The sequence below is a fragment of the Cyprinodon variegatus genome, unplaced genomic scaffold (assembly GCF_000732505.1).
Source record: "Cyprinodon variegatus isolate N-32 unplaced genomic scaffold, C_variegatus-1.0 Scaffold674, whole genome shotgun sequence".
NCBI lineage: Eukaryota > Metazoa > Chordata > Actinopteri > Cyprinodontiformes > Cyprinodontidae > Cyprinodon > Cyprinodon variegatus.
In genome coordinates, this window is record NW_015151127.1 from 130463 (window position 1) to 151689 (window position 21227).

Sequence of the window (21227 nt, forward strand, 5' to 3'; positions counted from 1 at the left end):
AGGTGGAGAAATAAAGCTTTGGTCCTGTAATTTTACATTATTTTTTGGGTTGTCACCTGTTATGTCAGGTTCATTCAAACATGACCTAAAATGTCTCCTTTAGGGTAGCCCTATTGTTCCTGGCTATATAATAATTATAACTTCATTCTTTCATTATGTATTGATTTAAGGTGTCAGATAGTCGAGGGAACTGCACCTTTCACAGGAACCCGACGCCGTGCACCATCCCCCAGGAAAAAGAAAATATCTTCCACTCCATATTTGCCTTTTTCACCAAATCTGGGCGGAAAGTCTTGGTAAACAGACAGCATTCACACATTGACTTTGCAACCTTTTTTTTTTAATCTATCACACATTTCTCTCACTGCTTACATCCACTTCTCTGTGTGTGTTTTTTACAGGATTGTGATCGGCCTGGAAGGGCATGTATGACAATCTCCTGCAGTCTGGGTCCACAGCTAAAAGAAGAAGCTTTGAACATAGATATAAAACTTCTGCTGAACACAGAAATTTTACAAATAGTAGGATATGCTTCAATTACTCATTAGATACACCTTGATTGTATGTAAATTAGTGGGGAAAAATTGTAATTTATTGCCTTAATACCTGCAGGATAGTTCCTCTGTGCTCCAGTTTGTAACCAGAGGCAACATCCAAGTAAATCACAGAGCGATTGAGGTGCCAAATGGGCTGCCAGAAGATATTTCTGTAAGTATTGTGTTAACTAACATTCTGCTCACTGATTTAAATCATATTTGTTTTTTTACCTTAAATTAATTGATAAATATCAAGCTGTGTTGGAACCTTGCTGCGTTGCTCAACAGTCTATGTTGTTTATTTCTATGTGTCCAAATGAGACAAAGCAGTGTTCTAATAAGTTTTTAGTCTGTGCTTTTAGGATAAGTTGAATTTCAGACATGATGATAAACTGTATACAATTAACTTTAAAAATATAGATAATGTAGAATGTTAATTTTGATTGGTTAATTGGTTTGTTTTAATTTGTGTTATAATATTCCCTGCCTGATTTTCTTCTGTCAGTCAGCCTCTGCATAACAGTCTACAAGTGACTTTATGTACCGTATATATCTTTGTATATATACATACAGTAATTTGAACTGACCATTTTTAATAAATATCAAGTAGGAAAAATTGAAAGGAACATTCTGTCATGAGATTAAATTGCTAATAGTAGTTTTCTGGTCACTGAGTATAGCCGTGGGTTTTCTGACTTAAAAAGGTTAGGTTGGGTTTGATGCTGTTTGCAAACGCATACAACTTACATTTTTTTTTTTTTTTTTTATTATATGTTCCAAATTCATTATGTATGTTTGCTTCAACGCATGCAGCAGCTTATCACCAAAGCAAATTGCTTTGCTTGACAAAAAAAGCTGTTTCTGATGGTCTGCTTCTGAAGCTGGCAGAAATAGTTCTGATATCCCTTTAAGTTTAAGGTTGCAGTTTTTATGATACTCCAATGTCCGTTTTGCTTGATAGGACTGAATGACTATTACCTAATTTCACTAAAGATAATCCAAGGTCAGCTCTAATTGAACCACAGTTGGAGTATCTTTAGTGATATACAGTAATCATCTTTTTATGTGAGTTTAAAACAATTGCCTTTTTAAACCTTGTTTTTCTGGCTGATGTGTATTCAGTAATGAATATCTCTGCATTATTACCATTATATAGAGAGTTAATCAGGTTGCTATTAGGCTCCACTAAACCACAAAAAGCCTCCTTTGTGGATCAGCTACATGAAGGAAATGAGAACAAGAACCAGCTGCTATACTGCGTACTTAGATTTGAATTGGCTGTTTTAGCTGCACACAAGGACAGCCCCTCCCCCTGCTGCATTTTGCTGAGTGATTAAATGGACCTGCAGATCAAATTTGACAATTATCCTGAGGACCCAGGCTGCTCATAAGGGGATCTCTTTAGAGATTGGGGTGCTGACTAGATTGCCACCCCATTGACCCTGAGCAATGATGGTGCTTGGAAAATCTAGAGCTGTTATTAATATATCCATACCGCGCTGCTCTTTCAGCACTTAGTGTGTGTGCTCTGTCCCTCGACCATTGCTCTCCTGGCCTTTGGTAAACACTCTTACTCTATCCCCTGGGATCGCAGCAGGCTAGAGTAAACAGTGATTTGTGGTCTTTATATGTTCTGCTGCTTTCAGCACAACGAAGACCCCATTTTTGCAACACCAATGAGATTCTGTCAAATCCACATATCATAATTCCATAAAAAGCTGGGGAAAGACTTTTTCTGTTTTGAAAGATGCCCTCTGGTTTTGATTTTTTTCAATGACGTGATGTTTTAGCTCTGTTCCAACAGGAGTGGTGGTTGTAAAGAACCCAAAGGCCGAAAAGGGAGACACTGGTGGAGCAGAAATAAAGATGTTTAGTGATACAATAAGCAACTTATAAAAACAAACTCCCAAGATCCAAAAACAGAGCTGAAGATCACAAAAGAAGTTAAATCCAAAACAATAAAGCATATAAATAAGCAGTGTACTTTCCCATGGTAAGAACTCAGAAGGGAAAAAAAATGTTCAAAAACAAAACGTTCTTATTTGAGTTTGTTTAAACAGCATGTGTGCAGTTTTATAATGTTACTCAGAGGCCACCAAACTCTTGTGATCAGTTCACAGACCCTCTAGTCAGAGCCCTAAATGATTTAAAGAACTCAGATGAGAATGTACAGTGTAAAGTCAGTCGGACTAGAGCAGATTGGTCTTTTTTTGTCTTGATTTCATGGATCCATAAACCAGTCGTTATCAGTTTTGAACATAAGCTCAATCCAGCTTTGATTTGTAGGAGGTCAATATCGTCCACACCATACTAGCAAGTATATTTCCCCTGATGCTTTGCGAAACTGAGGTTTTTTTAGAGAGGCCTAGTCAAACATCAGACATCCACTTGAGATGCTGTTAAATTATCTATATTGATTGTATAGGCCACTAGAATCTCTCTACTCTGGTGTTAATGGCTTCTTGTTATAGCAAATTGTAATGAAAGCAGTCATATTTTCAATGAGAGCCATCTTAGTTTAGTGTGTGCATGGTTTTAAAACCATAAATAAAATATATATATTATAATATATTTATAATATATATTTATTCTGATCATGATATTGAAATGAACCATATAATCCAAAACATATTTTATGCAACATCAAGGACTGTAAAAAAAAAAAAAAAACACCAATATATGTCACCATTTTGCAACTGAACTCAGTTTTGCAATTGAGTTCAGTTGCAAAAAAAGTTTAGTTTTAAGCCCAATGACCAGTAAAGCTTTCATCTCTTCTTTTATGCATTATAGCAGTTTAATTCTTGGAATCTGGATTAAGGGAGGGTCATGTTAACGTGGGAAAATATTCAGTAAAAATATTTGTCATTCCTTGTACTTTGGTTTTGTTTTTGTTTTGACACAGACTTGGCAACTCATGCTACGTTTTTGTTCACTTTAAGATCCATGTTCATCTGTCTCTTCTTTAACTGTACTTCCTTTTTAGGCTGAAGTACAATGTGCGGGGACATGATGTTTAACTGAAAGTATTGTTTGGATTTGTTGAAGACATTTAGTAATTATCCAACAACTTCATGACCCTAAGAATAGGTGGTTTTCCACTTTAGGTTTAGATGTAGCGTTATGCAGATTTATCTCTATTTTTTTAGTGATTCATTATTCAACTAATGATAAAGAAATAAGAATGCAGCATAGTTCAAATCAAGAAAAACAGAAACTGACTTACTGTCATGTTAAACAAGTATAAACAGGTCTATTTTCATTTGATGAATTAAATACATAAACCACTAAAATACCATTTGAGTTACAAATTAAAAAAAATGTAACAGCATTACAGGTGCTCAAAATATTTTCTGAAATTTTTAAAATTCTGACCACATTTATCATTGATCTGAACCTATTCACACTCTATTTCAATCTCTTTCAAACCAAAAGGTATCTTTTTAGGTAAAAAAAAAACAAAAACTACTGTAAGTGAATAATTGTCCAGCAGACAACGTTCATTCCTGTCATGGGAAATTTGCTAAGATTGCTGCTATTTATCACACAGTTTATATATATTTAAAAAATGCCATATTCCAAATACAAATAAATGTTTTTGCCGCAGTGAGTAGCACTGCTGTCTTGCAGCAAGAAGGTTCCAGGTTTTATTCCCGTTCTTCATGGAGTTTGCATGTTCTTCCTTAGTATGTGTTGGTTCTCTCTGGATACCTCAGCTTCCTCCCACAGTCCAAAAACATGACTGTTAGGTTAAGTGGCTTCTCTAAAGTCCCCTTAGGTGTGAGTGTGTGTGTGAATTGTTGTTTTCCTGGTTGCTTCTGTGTTGCCCTGCAATGGACTTTCGATCTGTGCAGGGTGGACTCTGCCTCTCGCCTATAGACAGCACCCCTCGCAACCCCGCTTGGGGTAAGCGTGACAGAAAATAGATGGATGGACCTTAATTTATTAAATGCTCAAACCTTTACATTTACAGGAAGATGCAACAAATAGAAAAATAGTTGAAAAAAGTATTATGAAAGTTGTTTTCAATTTGACTGGTTAGAAAAGATGAATCTAGAATCCCTTTTTAACCATATCCTGTTATTTGACTAACCAATGTTACTTATCATAGTTCTAAATTAATAACTTGTTTGAGATGTGGTGGTTTGAAAAGCACCTGCAGACGTTACATTCAAATAATTCTTATGCACAGAATATTTTGCAAATCTTGGCATGAAACATTTTTCACAGCAAAAAAGAAATGACAGCCTAGTTAAGCTAGATGTCACAATGTTTATGCTAAAAAATAAGATGCATATGGAGTTAATGCTAGAGTGTTTTATTGGCTACAGTATAACTAAGTACAGTATTTGTTTAATTTCTCTGTATCTTCCTAGTATTTTAACAACAAAATCATGGTTTCCTCAGGGTTCAGTTTTTGGACGAATTGTTGTGTTTTATTTTGTCCATTTATTTGTATCTTCTTTTACAGCTATGTCTATTACAATCTGATTTTTCAGCGATCTTAAACAGCAGTGTGAATTTAATTTTTCCGATTCCAATACCAGTATCAGAAATGTCTCTGATACTGCCAAAAATTCTGGCATCGGTATCGGCGAAAATTGGAGTTATTCCTTACATTTTTAAAACAAACGTTACTCGTTACTCTTGGCTTCGGTTTTATGTTTATAAATATTTATTTCACGTCATGTGCGCCATCCGATGCAGATTGTTGGCGCCATCCACATCTAGTGAAAACTAGTGTAATTAGATGAGTCATATAACGCAAACACTCATTGGTTAGCTAAAGGAAATCATCAGAAGCTAGCAGGTGTTCTTCAAACTGTAAATGTGAATTGTCTATGCTATGCTACAATGTCTGATTCAGAAAATGGTTGAAATGTCTGAAAGGTTGGACACAGGCAAGAGCGTATTGGGAGGTGGAGACTGAGACCAACGAGACCTCCCTCATCCTTGGCCATATCTCAAAGAATTTTTCGAAATAGTCGAATAATTGAGCTTTCAATTCATATAGTGACATCTGGCTGGTTTTTTTAAGGTTGCTTTATACTTGAGTAAAGAGGTCAAGTTGATACTTCAACTTTTACCAGAGTCTTTTTAAACTGCAGTATCTATACTTCGACTTAAGTAACAAATGTGTGTACTTTTGACACCACTGTAAAACAGGGAACATTAACCTTGTTAACAGCCACTGCTTCAAACATCTGGTGTAAAATGCAAAGGTCATCATGAACCCCCATTTTCATAGTGCTACTTCCTTCACCATAAAGTATGGCCTGGGGATTAATATCGATTGTTGATTATGTTGAATTCAATTACCTTCATTTTCAAACTAAGCTAATTTAGATTGTAATATGTTTATGCTCTCTGATGCAGTAAAGTGCCTTAAGTTGACGTGTTGTAAATGAGCACAATATAAATAAACTGAATTGAATTGAAATTGAATTGAGTTACATGTAGCTTCTCCTGAACTAAAAGCCAAGGCCCTGGAGCGGAGAGGTTTTTTTTTTCTACACAATGCTTTTTCATCATTGGTGCATGACTTCATGTGCATTCTTTGGTGCATGTGTATTGTATTTGACTGTGACTCCCTAAATCTTTTGCTTCAGCTGGTGTTCGAGGCCCTCCACAATCAGGAGCCAAGGGGTTACGTCGTAGGCTGGATCATCGCTATCAGTCTCCTTGTGGGAATTCTCATCTTTTTGCTGTTGGCTGTGCTACTTTGGAAGGTAATCACACACACAGATTGTGATTTTTGTTCAACATATAGCGTGTGAAAGCTAATAAATAGTGTGTGTGTGACAGCCAGGAGCAATGTGTTTTACTCTGGTTAGATGTCAGCACGGTATCCAGTTGACTAGAGGCAGCTGGAGGTAGGGGAAATGAGGTGGGGGTCAAAGCTTTCTTAAGGCCTTTGACAACCATGAAAATGACAAATCACAGACTGGACAATAATTCACACCATACTGTTTGCATGAAAGAAGAATTTAAAGGGAAAACGGCAATTATTTTGATACCCAAAGAAGCCGTTAGCACAAATCTCCTTTTCTTTTTCACCGCCTCGTCTTCCAATGGGAATACCACATCTAAACTTTGGAATGTCGGTCCAGGGACACATTATCCAAGCTATTCCCCAAGTCCTGAGATCCTGCCAAAACAAACCTTGCTTACAACTCCAGTACATGTCCTGTATTGCATTTATCAGGAAATGCCTGAGATGAGTGCAGGTCTATATCTATACACTTTAGCTGCCAAATGTAGATACCATAAATGAAAAGAGGCGAGTTAAAGAAACGTTTGCTTTTTGAGACTGCTCTCTTCATAGATTTATATTCTTATTTTTGGATTGACCTTGTAATATTTAATAAAATCTCAATGCAAAACGCTGCAAAGTATAGCTTGCTTTAATAAAATACATGTGCTAAAGTTTAACATTTACTTTCCAGGTGTATATATATATATATATATATATATATATATATATATATATATATATATATATATATATATGGTTTTGCATGTCTAATGGCAATTTATGGATGCTTGTGGATCAGATTGTAGATCCTAAGTGCTTTCCTAAACTGATTTCCTGTCCCCAAGATATCTGTTGTCTTCCATCTCTTTCACAGTGGGAGAAATATCAAATTCATAATGTTCCACCCAAAGATAAAAATCACTCACTGTTTACTTGGTGTCATGCATGTTATGTGACCTAAAACTGTGTTATTTTTGTAAAGATGCAGCTGAAACATGAAGCTGTTGTAGATAAAGTGTTCACTGGTAGTGCTTTCAAAGAATCTCACCTGCTCATGGTCAGCGGCCATGTCCTGCAAAGGTATTTATAGGGAGGTAGAGATTGAACTAAACAAATACACAACATATTTTTAGAGTTGTTTTTGCCGGAATAATTTGAAAACGTATTATTTTCTTTTTGCCTTAAAAGTTTACAATAAAATGTGTGAGAGACCCAAAGATCCCAATGAAATACATACAGGTTTATGGATGCAATGCGACAGAATACAAAGAGGTTTAGGGATAATATTCATTTGCAGGACAGTGTGATAAAGTTTAATTAATATTAAAAGTAACAAAATAAATTTTTGACAGCAATAACAACTTTTTTTGTTGTTATTGTTTCTTAAACAGTGTTGTTGAAATTTTAATCAGATTAATCAACTAATATGATGTTTAATGCACAAATTAGATATTCTTCAACTATAATTTAGATATATATTGTATGTGGTTTATATATGAGGCTCCTTGCAGTCTGTTGTTGTCACTCTGAGAACTCAGTTTGTCCTCCCTCTTACTTAACAGATGGGTTTCTTCCGTCGGCACTACAGAGAGATCATCGAAGCTGAAAAGAACCGGAAAGACAGTGATGAAAGCTGGGACTGGATGGACAAGGACCAATGAGACATTCAATTGGGGCCCAAGAGGAGCCAGTGAGATGAGGGTCAAGAATGATCCAGTAGCACTTGGAGCCCCGCCGCCTCCGGCGGCACCAGATTCTTCAAAGTCTTTCATATGTGGAAGAGAAGATTATTCTCCATATTTTCTGGAGACTCTGTTTTTTTCTGCAGATGGGATGGGAGGGGTGGTTCAGGGAACAGGCTTCTGTTTTGAATATGTGGCTTTCAGAAGGATACTTGCTGTGGAAATCAGCTATTCTGTGATGAGGGGTCTCCACTTGGCTGGAGCCAAGCTGCGGATTTTACACTAACGCCTGTAGCGGGGACAATGGAGAGGGAAGGAATAACAGTGGACAACAAAACCCTCAGGGCTGTGTTACATAGCAAATTTATTTTTATACATTCACTTTCAAGCCATATAAAAAAGTAAGCTTTGAGAGAAAATGAGCTTTTTAATGCCATTAGAAACATTCTGTGTCTGCAGTCTGTTTTTCCTAAAAGCACTGATGTTTAAGAATGAATGCCTTTGCTCAAAAGCTTTTAATTTTGTGCCAAAGATCTGTCCTTAGTTATATATTAGTGGAGTCATTTGTGTTTTCATTCCTCATTCCTGTTACAGGGACTAGAAGATCGCTCAAATCATTTTCAGTAAATTGGAATATTATTAAAAATATATATTTCAGTAATTAAATTAAACAATAAAGCTTCTCTTAATTACACACAGTGATATATTTAAAGCATAGTTAACTATTAGTTTTGATGATTTAATCCCCACTTCTAATGAAATGCCAAGATTCAGGTTCTCAGAATATCAAAATTACATGAAGTCAGTAAAAAGTTTGCTTTTTTTTTAAATTAAAAACATTACAAAATAATGTCCTCGCAGTGGTCCAGCATACAGTTATTCTGTTTCTCAGTCCTGAATCCAGATAACTTCATGGAAAGTTAAATGGAAGGAAAACATTGCAAACAATGGGGCATAAATTACAGGGATGTCCACAACCTAGAGAGATACAGCATATCACTGTCCAACATGGTTTTATTTATGATTTCCACTTTTTGAATGGAATTACTGAAATAAATATTTTTTTTAAAACATCCTTATTTATTGAGATGCACCTGTATCTTTTCTTTACCTTTTTTCGGTTTGTGTAATTTTATTTCTACACATCTGGCTGAGTCCTTTTTGGAAATTAATCAAAGAAGCTTTAAAGACCATTGGAGAAATGTTCATTATGTGATATTCACTGTAGAGCTTTCATTTAAAACTTTCTTTAGTCTATTCTTATTAATGTGTAAACATGCAAAAACCGACTTGTTCTATCCAGCATTCATTTTCCAAACTTTCCAATTGTAAGCAGCAATCTTCTCTCCTCAGTCATTTTAATTTAGTCATATTTAAATTGAGCTAAGCTGTTTCTTAAGAATGCATTGCATTTTTCAGGTTCACCCCTCAGAGAATTAGCTATTACATTTAGGACTCTTGTTATAAAAGCAGTTTTCTTTTGCTTTTTTCAAAGCTTCTCCAAATTCTATTTAAACTATAAGATGATGGATTTTCAGAACTCTATTCAGGGCTGTTCTATCTACAGTTGTTTACAGTGAGTTGGCCGACAGCATGAGTAATGTTTGAAAATACATGGGACTTGGCTGCACTCAGCCACCAAATAGAAACAAGCTCTTTGGGACTAATGGGAATAACTTTACTCACGATGAAAGCATAAAAGGGTGTACTAGCTTTTAGACACAAAAGCACGCTTAAATTGAAGATTAACAGGTCAAATGCAGCATGCTTTTTAAACAGTATTGTTCTGAGTAAAATCTGGAGATTTGCATTTCTACACATTTAAATAGCCTATTGTAAGAAACATTGAAAAGAAGGCTTTTTCCATTTCTTACATTTGAAAGTTAAAAGAAAAAATACCATATAAATATATATAGAAAACACCAGATTTACATTTAATGTGCAATTCTTGAGATCACTAGCATTACTTAACCTGCTCAGACTTTAGCTCTAAGCCACTTTATAGCTACGTATGGCTGTTTCACACTTATTGTGCAGAATATTTTGTCACTATTGAGTTTCACTGGCATTAGAGCAGCATATACTGTACACCTTCACGTCTTCCCTCTGCACCAGTGTTTAAGATGCAAAGCTTCATTTATGAAATCATTTAAGAAATCGACACTTGACTTTTTTGTTGTTGTTGTTGTTTTGTTTTTGTAAAAGTCTGACTGTGATGATTCAGTGTTGGATGCCTTTGTTAATCTCACCAATGTTTGGACTTTTGTTCTGAGTGTACTACTGTCAGTGAGTATCCTTTCCATTATAGTTTGCTGTACCTTTGATGTTTAAAGTCATGTCTGAGCTGTATATTTATCTATTGATAAATTTCAGTGTGAAATATCCAAGCTCTGTGCTTTTTCTTTGGTTCGATGCTTTGCTTTTGGTATAATTTTGCGCCACCTGCTGGAAGCATTGCTACTCCACTGATAAAATCTTCACTGAAGATTTTTGTTTTTGGTATTTTAGTATAGGAAGGGTTTTGTCAAAAGTGACTTACTTCATCTGAAAAAAAAAACTGTTTAAACAACATAAGCTGTAACACATTTTTATCTGAAAAGTACTTTTCCATTCCTGGTCTTTAAAAAGCAAAACAAAAAACATTTAAAGTATTTATTACCAGTGATGTTAATGGATTACATTTGGCTATATCAGTCAGCAAGGCAGTGCCTTTTTATTTATGCTTCAGACAAAAGTTCCATAACTCTGTTAATGCAATACACACTTACTATTTCCAAAATGGTTTTAGCCTTCCTTTAGCAGAACACAACATATCTTTTTTTTTCTTTTTGGGTAAAGGTAAAGTTAAAAGTGAAATTATTATAATTTAATAACAAATTTTATCCATTATGTTGGAAGCTAACTATAAAACGTTTTTCTGTTATTGTCATTAAATGTGTCATTGTATGTTTAAACTATGCACTCATTTAGATAATTCCTGCAAATGACTAATGTCTCCTAAAAACAGCAGCAGACATCTGTAGTATTCATAGCCTTTATTCCTGTGTGATTCAAGGCCTTCATAGATCTTAACAGACTTTAGTCCTGCCTGTGCAGATGTGCTTCTAGTTTTTCTAGATCAGACCTAAGTAACGTCAATGACTTGTGATCAGTGCCTCTATCTAAACACCTGTAGCATAAAATAATGCTGGTGTAGAGTAACATATTTTCCTCTTAAATAAACAACAAACCACTCCTAAGGGTGACCTTTATTGCAATTTATTATATTCAGGTTACAGGTGTAGTTTATTTGCATTAGAAATATCTATTTTATAAAAAAAAAAAAATTATATATATATATATATATATATATATATATATATATATATACCTTATCATTTAAACTTATGTTGTGTGAAGCTAATTAGGGGACAGCAGTTGCTATGAAACACTGAAATCAGGCACCTGCTAAATTATTAAAACAGCTGCAGCTCTGAGTACAACAGAAGCTCAACAGCCTAAACTGTTGGATTTCTCCTTTTATTTTCATCATCAACAGCGATCAGAGCTATGTCCTCACTACTGGAATACAGCGTTGTCAAGACTGTAGCATTGGAGAGAGTGGTGGCGCCCATTGCAACACATTTATGTTACCTTGTGTTGCTGTGTGACAGTATGGATGAGCCCGGGCAATTCAGCCAGCTGGAAGCAGCAGCTCAGGGGGTAACTAAAGCCACTGAGAACATGGCAGCAGTGGTCTCCAGGTATGTACCATCTGGTCAAAATCCACTGCTGATTTGGAATCTTCAGCTGTGTGCTCAGATAAATATCTGACCCTTTAACATTTTAGGTTAATTAGTAACACAGATGATGAAGTTCTGCACATGGAGATGTCATCCTTGCTGGAGCCATTCAGTGTATCTGGTCACCATGTCCTATTGGCGGCTCAGAAACTCAGCATCCAGCCTAATATGCCTGAGCACAGAGAGGAACTCGTCGCTGCAACACAGAATGTCTTCTTGGGAGTTGTCAAAGTAAAGTATTTTATTTAGCTACACAGTTTTGGGGAAATAAGTTTTCTGTAAATGTAGCAGAACAATCAATTCTGAAACAATGTCTCACTCAGAAGGTGAATTACAACTTTTATTTTTTTATTTCATTTTCTTAAGCTTAAACCTAAAAGAGAACATTCATTAGGCAGAGCAGCTGACAGACACAGCTCCGTGTCTGTCTGTTAACATCCACACATCCATCATCCGCTTTTCTCTCAGGGTCACCATGAAACGGGTGCCATTTTCCAGCAGTCTTTGGCCAAAAGGCACGTAGCCAGTCCATCGCAGTGCAGACACATACAACTATGTGCATACACACGAGCATACACACATATACTGAGGGCAAATTAGAGGAGCCAGTTAACCTAACCACCATGTTTTTAGACTGTGAGAGGAACCCATAATCCCCGGAGAGAATCCACGGATCGATGGGGAGAGGAAACTCCATTCAGAAAGACCCTCGGCTGGCAATTGTTTACTAATAATTTCTGGTCATGTAGTACACAGAAAAAAAAAATATATATATATATAAAAACTTTACTGTAGATCCCTTTGAGCATAACATTTCCTCTATAAAACCTGGATACTACAGCATTTTGATTTAGGGATGCATTTCTTAAGCAAGGATTGGGATTCTGGGCCGAGCTGATGGAGAAATGGAGTTGAATAGGGTGCTGCTAGAGAAGACATTCATCTTTCAGCATGCTGGCAACCCAAAACACAAGGCAACATTGTAATGACTTGGGCATATATATGTGTAAGAATGGCCAAGTCAAAGTATAAACCTATATCTGGATGATAAAAGTAATATTTAGGATTTAATTTGAGACGCTTCTTTCCCCTTACCTCCCTAAGAGATCTAATGATTCAGCTAAATCTTGTCTTTATGCCGATTTCTTCTCTATTATTTAAATACAATGTTTTATTTAGGACTGCTAAGTTGCGCAGTGAGTAGCACTGCTGCCTTGTAGCGAGAAGGTTCCCGGTTTGATTCCTGGCCAGGGGTCTTTCTGCATGGAGTTTGCATGTTCTCCCTGTGCATGCGCAGGTACTCCGGCCTCCTCCCATAGTCTAAAAACATGACTGTTAGGTTAGTTGGCTTCTCTAATTTTTCCTTAGGTGTGAATGGTTGTTTGTCTCTGGGTTTCCTTGCGATGGACTGGCAACCTGTCCAGGGTGTACCCCGCCTCTCGCCCGTATACAGTTGAAGAGCACCCCTCTCAACCCCAGCTGGGAGAAAGTGTGATGGAAAATGGATGGATGTCTTTTTTTTTTTTTTTTTTTAATAGAGCAGATATTTATGAAGTTGCTATGCTCATGCCTCTGTTTTTATATCGGTCTGAATTTTTGAGTAAATGTCAAATCTTTGTTAAATCTCGGCTGAAAATAAACTCTCTGATTGCAGATTCTTTTGGTGGAGGATGGAGCAGTTGTGAGGAAAGTCCTGGCTGCAGCTGATCGGGTTCTGGAGTCACTCACTGAGGTCGGCTCCTCTTTGGATATGAAATCGCTTCTCAAATCCTTCCAAGACTTTTCAGAAACTTTGCTTACCCTCAATGCCCTCACAGTAGACAGGGCCCAATCTTTACAGGATTCTAGACAGACAAACCTGCTTCTTGACTCTTTGGGAACACTGAGGAAGTGCATCCCCATGCTGCACACAGCAATGTGCACCACCATCAAACACCCAACAAGTGACCAGGCCCAAGCAGCCAAGAGGTTCATTCTGGACAAGATCCAAAGCACTGTTAGAGACATCAGTGCAACTCTCAGCAATGATGACCATAGCGGACCATTGGGACCGTATGGGTACTATACTGAGAGGCATAACAGACTGTTGCACCTCCTTAATAGTCACTCTAGTTACCAAATTCAGGACAGTGGCTTTGACAGCATGGTTAGAGACATTGTGTTCCACTCAATGGTTGTGGCCAATTCTTCACGAAGAGAAGCTCAGCAAAGAATAGTCAGTCATTGTCGTCAAATCCTTCAGTTTTGGTCTGACATAAAACAGATCTTAAAATCATCTGAGGAAAGTGATGATTCTGATCAGATATTTAACAACACCTGTCCTTTGTTAGTCCAACAAATACAAATGCTGGACAAAGCATTAAAAACTGCAGTTCTTCATCAAGTCTTAGACACTTTTCTTAGAGCCACATGTACAGTTGATGAATTATCTGGCACTATAAAAAGGCTCTTAGAAGGAGATGCCACTAAAATGATGGATCTGATGTTTCTCCAGCCAGCAGTAGAGGATTTTATTTCATCCACTGATGGGATAATCCAAGTAGCAACCTTCGTCTCAGCTATTACTGAAGATGTAAAGAGCTTAGAGAATGTGGAGAACTCACAGGCGTGCCTTAAGAGGCTAAGAGCTCAGGCTGCCTCTCTTTCACTGGAGCTGGGAGACAATTCATGGCAAACCCTTCAAAAGCTTCATGATGTGTGCCTGAAATGGGAGGAGGAGGCAAGTCAGCTACAAGAAGCTCTCAGCGATGTGATGGATGTAAGAGAGTTCACAAGTCTCGCCATCAGTGAGATGGTTAAAGAGCATTATGGATGTGATGAAGCATTTAGAGAGCAGAGCTATAAACTATTTGATGAACATGCTAAAAACCTAATCTCACATGCAAAGCTAGTGCTTTGCTCAGTGAAAAGGCACCTAGACAGGAGTAACCACCCAGTCTACAGGAATGGTCTGCTGGTCTTGCTCAAACAGGCTCAGTCCTCTCAAAGCAAAGTGGGTGAGTCGGTCAGAAATATGCTACAAGGCTCCACTCTGAATGTGGAGATGTATTCGGCATTCACCAACATTGTTTTAGCAGCCATTCAAAATTTTAAGGTGCTCAAAGAAGGACTGGATGGACATCAGCACCCACATCTCCTTAGTCCGCTGCGAGAGGAGGCGCGCAAACCAGAAATCTCACAGTTGTCTTCAACCATCGAAGATTTTCATGGGATAAGCTTGGATCATGTGGCGAGAGACCCTGTTTCTCCTGTTTCTGAAATGATGGGAATGGATTCTCTAACAAAACATGATGAGCACAGAAAATGTAGAAGCAGCTCATAAAGATGACAACAATGATTTAAAGAAGCCAGCTGTCCAAGATGAGCCTAAACCAATCCTTGTTGACCTTTTACCCCTTCTGTATGAAGTTCTGACTGTGACTAAAGGAAAAGACGTGTCCACTCTCAACCAGGTTTGCACTAGAGTTCTTGAGCTGTCAAATTGTTATGCCCAGGCTACAAAAGATGGCTCAACAATTGTTGACACAGTTGGGTCTCAAATGCTGGAGAGCTTTAGATCAGAATTAGTGTCTTTGACGCCTCTGCTGGTACAGACAGCGCAGGAGACAGCAATGAGCACAGCAATGAGCACTGAAAGTCTGCGCAAACACAGCGTGCAGTTCTCTGACCTCATTAACAACATCCGGAAGATTTTGCTGCCTGTGGCTGGACTGTGGTATCATGCTGTGTGTGCAGAACTTCAGAGAAACCTGCTAACTGAAACTCACAGTGCTTCGCAAAATCTAAATGACATGATGAATTTATTCACTGGTGTGGTCCAGTTCCTGATGTCGTCTGATTTGAAGTCAGCTGACCGTCAGGAAACATTCAACGTCTTGAACAATAAGCTTAGCAAAGCCCAGAGTAATACAAGGTTTCTGATAGAGCTGTCTTCCTCTTCTGAAAGACAGGTGGATCATATTGAGGGACACTGTATCCTTTGGAGTCTTTCTGTTCAGGTTTTACTGAACTCTCTGGATAGGATTCTAGGCACCTGTGCCACAATAAACCAGCTCAATCCTCAGAAACGTCTTTTGGCTCTTTCTGAGAGCTCTTTAAGAATTCAAGAGGCTGCAAGACTAACCAGTTTGAACTGCAAAAGTGCTTACAAGTCAAAGCACCTGACGAGCTCTCAGGATGAACTCAAAACATTGACCGATGATTATCTTGAAGCTTCAAAAGAACTTGAAACAATGCCAAGTCTGAACCAACTTGCAAATTCAGATTTCCTACAGAGACAACTCTTTATCAAAATTAGAGTGCTTTCTAATCAGTTAAGTAAAGAAAATAAGGACTTTGTATCTGCTTTTCAAAATATTGTTGAGCTTACTCATTCTGCTGCTGGACATCTGAGAGATTCAGAACATGCAGAAGAGACAGAGAAAGAATTTGAAACCTCATCCCAGAAACTTGTTGAAAACGTTCAATCTGCAGCCAGAAGAGTGGAGGATTGCTTGAACTACATCCGTGACCCACGGGCCCGCTCAAACCTGAGGTCTATCGGCGATCACCTGTGCTTTCAGATTTCAGAAATAATCAGCAGAGCAAGGCTCATGATGGAGACTCATTCTATTGACACTCTTAGCTTGGATGTACAGATCCAGTGCTGGTCAGCAAAAGCTCATTATCTTGTGGCAGAGATCATGAAGCAAGATGAGATTCAACATGAAGCTAAGGAGGGCATCAAGGTTGGTTTACAGGGAAGATCATGCACAGATTTTAACAAAGAATTGGCTATGATGCCATCTAGAGTTAAAGAAGTGGAATTTACTAACTCAGCGATACCACTGCTGGAAGACAAGGATGGAACTGCAGATGCTTCAGAAACAAATGTGAGCCTGGAAGCTTTGGCAAAACAACTACCCAAAGATGAGAGAAAAGATGTAAGGATTTTTGAAAACTACAAGATTGTCAATTTAAATATTCCTTAGTGTCAGTGTGAAAACTGAATCCAGCATTTGTTTTACAGCTTGGGGTCACCTCTGCTACATACAGAGAAGGTTTTCCTCTGAGTTACACCGCCAATTTTCTAAAGCAACAAAATGAACACTGGGATCAAAAGAACAACAAAATAGTCCAGGTGACGAGAAAGATGGCTGACACAATAAATCACATGACGCAGTACTTAAAGAAGAAAGGCCCGATACTGGTAATGATCAAAAGATACAACTTTTACATCTGTATTTCAGCGACTATTAACTAATTCATTGCCTCTCTTTCTCGGCAGAACAAAGATGCATTTGTCAATGCAGCGAAAGATGTGATCTCAAACACTCAGACTGTTACTCAGTTCATCAGAGTTATTGCCAACCTGAGCCTGGACAAACAGTGCACGGTTGAACTTTCCCTCATCATCGAACAGATTCTGACCATCACTAATCAGCTCAACATCATATCCAGGTTAGCCATCTTTTAAAATAGAATCTAACATCAATATGATGTTTCACATCACCAAATAAATTTTTATGTCATTTAAAGATAAGTTAAATGAATAATGATTGAATATTTCAATTTCAATGAAGATTTCGTTTAGTGAAGGGAAAGGTACAGTAGATCCAAACCAACATGGCCCTTTAGAGTCCTGCCTATGTTATGCTGTCAGAAATCTTCATTATGTTTCCTTTTTTTATATAATCACAGGTGAACTCGTTAGTCTGTTTTGGATCATTTTGCTGCGGAGTATCCCAAGTTATCTCATGTCTTTCAGGTTTTTTTGGAATACAACAGAATATGAGATAGTGGTCCCGGAAAAAAAAAAACAAATCACCCCAAGATCACCATTTCCCTACCCAGTCCGCCCCGGAAGCACGATTCGTACCATCAGCTCATTTGCTCATTTACCCCATGTTTATCTGCATTTTAGTTGCTTCTGCAAATCAGCTGCTGGTACAGATCGTGGTTCAGATCAGGTAGTGACACACTGTGGTGAACTTTTGAAGGGCTCTTGGAGTAATTGTGGTTAGGTGGCCATTCCTCTGAAATATTTCCCTCAGTTTTATGTTTTCTCCATTACCAGGTAATAAACTCAGCTATCTAAAAACAGTTAATCACAGTTCATTTATGTTTTATCAAAGGGCTGGGAGGGGTTGAGGGTTAGTATGTTCTACATAGGGTAAACATCCAAACAAAGTTATTTAAATGTTCATTTCTCTGAACAGATTAACTTATTTAAAAGGTAAATTTTATGTTAATGCAGGTTATCTTTGTCTAAAAGTAACATGTGTTTGATTATCTAACCAGATCCACATAAAAAAAAAATACATATAGGCTGAAAAATTCTGTCAAGGAGTAAATTGTATATTACACAACAAATGTCAAGTCAAAGTGCAATATTTACTGAGCCTACTGTTTTTCCTTTTTATATAGTGTAAACGCTGTCACACCTGGGTGCAAATCATCTGATGAGATCCTGGTAAAGAACGCACAAAATCTTTTTCAGACTGTTCTGAGAGGGCTCCATGCTGCAGAAACAGCGTGCATTACGGTAAATATCACCATAAATTCACATAAACAAGCCGACATTAATTTGTTCAGTAAGGAAATCAATTACAAGGATTCTAAAAAATAAGGGCATTTAAACTTGTACATGAATACTTACTTTTTAATGTTCAGGTCCATTTGTTTTGGATTTAAGTAATCATTTAACTTGAGGTTGTTTAACATTATTAAACAACCCTTTTTTGTTGGCTCTTATTGAATAATTCAAAGGCAAGAAGTATGTTACTGCCTCTGCCCCGCTTTCCCCTCTTAGGTCATAATGGTTTTGATGTTAAAAAGTTTCTATTCGAAAAAACAATTTAAACGTTTGACCTTTGCAGTCCTTTTCCAGATGAGATGCATTACAGTATACAGGTAGTTATATATATATGCATTTTTTTAATATAAGGAGTTAGCTTGCTGTTGCTGCTTGAAAGCTAAACATCAAGGATAGAAAGCATAAAACATCCACAGATTAATTAAACTAGTGAGGACTAACAATAAGAGAAAAAGAATAATCTTACATTTTTATTTCTCCTTATTTACTGGAGAATTTTATATGGAAACTGATTATTCACTTAAAAATAAGCCAATATGCATGTATTTTAAAAAATGACTTTTAATCACTGTTTCTAGAAATAAAAGCTACTGTTTTATGATGTTTTCTTTATTCGGTTTCATGTCTCTGAAATTCTAAAAAGACCTTTTTTTTTTTTTTACACTATTTCAGGGTCTGAAGCAGCCAGAACCAAACTCAGACGACGCAGAAGCCACAGCCTTGTGCTTCCAGTGGAAAAAAAACTTAGAGATCCATCGAGCCCAGCAGACCACCAACCCAGAAACTGATGATCTCGGTTTAAGAAAAACATCATTGCACACTTTAGCTCCCAGTCTGGCCCAGCAGGTTAATATAAAGACAACCTTCAAGTAACACTTGAAGGTTGTCTTTACATTAACTACCTTCAAGTAGATGTATGATGGCCATTATTAAGTCAGGCTCCTTATATGTCAAAAAGCTGTCAGAAAGATCAACTCCTTCCTTTCTGTTGGACAATCCATATCAGAAATGTTAAATAGCAAGATTTCTGTGTATTATTAAGATAAAGATTACTTTACAAGACAGAATAATGAAACCTTTACTTTCATTATTACTTAATTTAATGAGGTTGCAAAAAACAGAAACGATAAGAAAAATTATAAAAGGGGAAGCTCAAGTGTATGGAACTGAGCTTTTAAGAATTAAACAGAAGAAAAATCTTAATGCTTCAAAAGCTAAGTGGCTCTTTAAAAGTTTAAGACAAACTGTATTTATATCACATAGTAATCTAAGTATAGAGGAAAAAATAATTTAATAAAAGTAAACATTTTCTGTTTTGGTCATACCAGGAAAAGGCCCAGAACTCACAACTTCTGCCTAGAGGGAAACTTAGGGATGCTGCAAAAGAAGCAGAAAGGTGTTGCTGGAAAAAGGGACATCCCAGTTTTCCTCCTGGAAAACTTTCCTCCTATTTAACCTTAGATCACTGGAAGACCACAACAGCCTATTTTCATTCTCCAGCCTCCAATTTGAGAACCTCCGCTGTAGAAAGGATAAAGTTTCATACTCTTTGATCTGGAAATCAGGCAGTTAGTTTCCCAACAAGACCAGATGAATCAATCCAGCATGAGGGTTCTGTTTTCACTAAAACGGAATTGTTGGAACAACCCAGGGAACAATGATTGGAAATTTTTGATTTTAACCCAGTTTGTTTTAATTCTCAGTTATAAGATGGATATTCTTAGGTGAATTTAAAACAAATATTTGATAAGAGGAGCAAAAAGCGGATAAAATGCAAGCATTTTTCTTTTTTTCCATTATTGCTTCAGATTTACCCAGCTGCAGAGTCTCAGTCACAGAACAGCTGCAACTTATTAGAAGGGATTTCCAAGAAAAGGAGTCGTCATGGTGCGATGATCAGCCAATCAGAAAATGACTCACATCCAATAAGCAGCCAACAATAAAAATAGGTTCTTATATCTCAACCACCTTCTTTAGACAAGGGAGAAACAAGGGAGATTTTTAAGACTCAAAGGGAGTCTTAAAAATCCCTTTGAAAAAATTATTTCTCATGGTGGGCCATTTTAAATAAAGTATAAAGTATTTTAGAAACTAACCAGCTTGAAAGTTTATTATGAGATCGTTTTAACATTTTCTAGATCTGCAAATTCTGTTTTTGTAATAATAGTGATAATGTCAAATTAAAGGAAATAAATTGAGGGGTTATTTTCAGTCATAAAACTTTTGAAAATCATAAAAAAAAAACATTTTAAAAATGCTGAAACACCAATTTCCTTTGTAGAGGTTATGACAAGCTAAAATATAAAATTATACAAAGGGTCAAATTTGCTATCTGTGTATATCACAGTATGTATTTTTAGCTTAAAAAATTAAACAAACTAAATTACATTAATGAAATATTAATAAAGGTCCATGTGAGTAAAACCCTCTAATAGTATAATCTATGTAAAACTACAAAAACAGGCAAATAAAGATAACACACAAACACTGTATGTGACTGTGAAGGGAAAATATTTCTTCTTCACTTCTTTATTCAATATAACCCAAATAAAAGCACTTAAATAATGGGCATGTGTAGTTAAAACCGAGAAGCTGGTGTCAGCTTACAATGGAGCGCTGAGTAAAATGCTCTGTACAAATAAGAAAAAAAAATGCCTGTTCACAATAGAAAATATGAAGGAAATAAAAAAAATGGTAACAGGTCATCCTCAAGGAAACAGAAAGTTCCACACATTACAGAAAAAAAATGCTTCGTACTACAACATTCACACTTTACGCATAAAAGCTCATATACAATGCTTTACAAAAAAAAAAAAACATGAAAAGTGCAGTAAAGGATTCATTTCTTACATATATACATTTACTTTTAATGCCTTTCAGATTGTTCTTCTTTACAAA

At 36.8% G+C, this 21227-nt stretch overlaps 1 protein-coding gene across 1 annotated transcript in view; it reads left to right on the forward strand.

Annotated features, from left to right (window-relative positions):
• Positions 1-10353, forward strand: part of itga9 (integrin subunit alpha 9) — a 70973-nt gene extending 60620 nt beyond the window's left edge. Inside the window, exons 24-28 of the mRNA XM_015394160.1 lie at positions 171-296; positions 402-521; positions 613-708; positions 6146-6265; positions 7854-10353. Of these exons, the coding sequence (XP_015249646.1) occupies positions 171-296; positions 402-521; positions 613-708; positions 6146-6265; positions 7854-7952 (561 nt within the window). The 3' untranslated portion in view covers positions 7953-10353. The remainder of the gene's footprint in view (positions 1-170; positions 297-401; positions 522-612; positions 709-6145; positions 6266-7853) is intronic.
• Positions 10354-21227: the final 10874 nt, after the last annotated feature.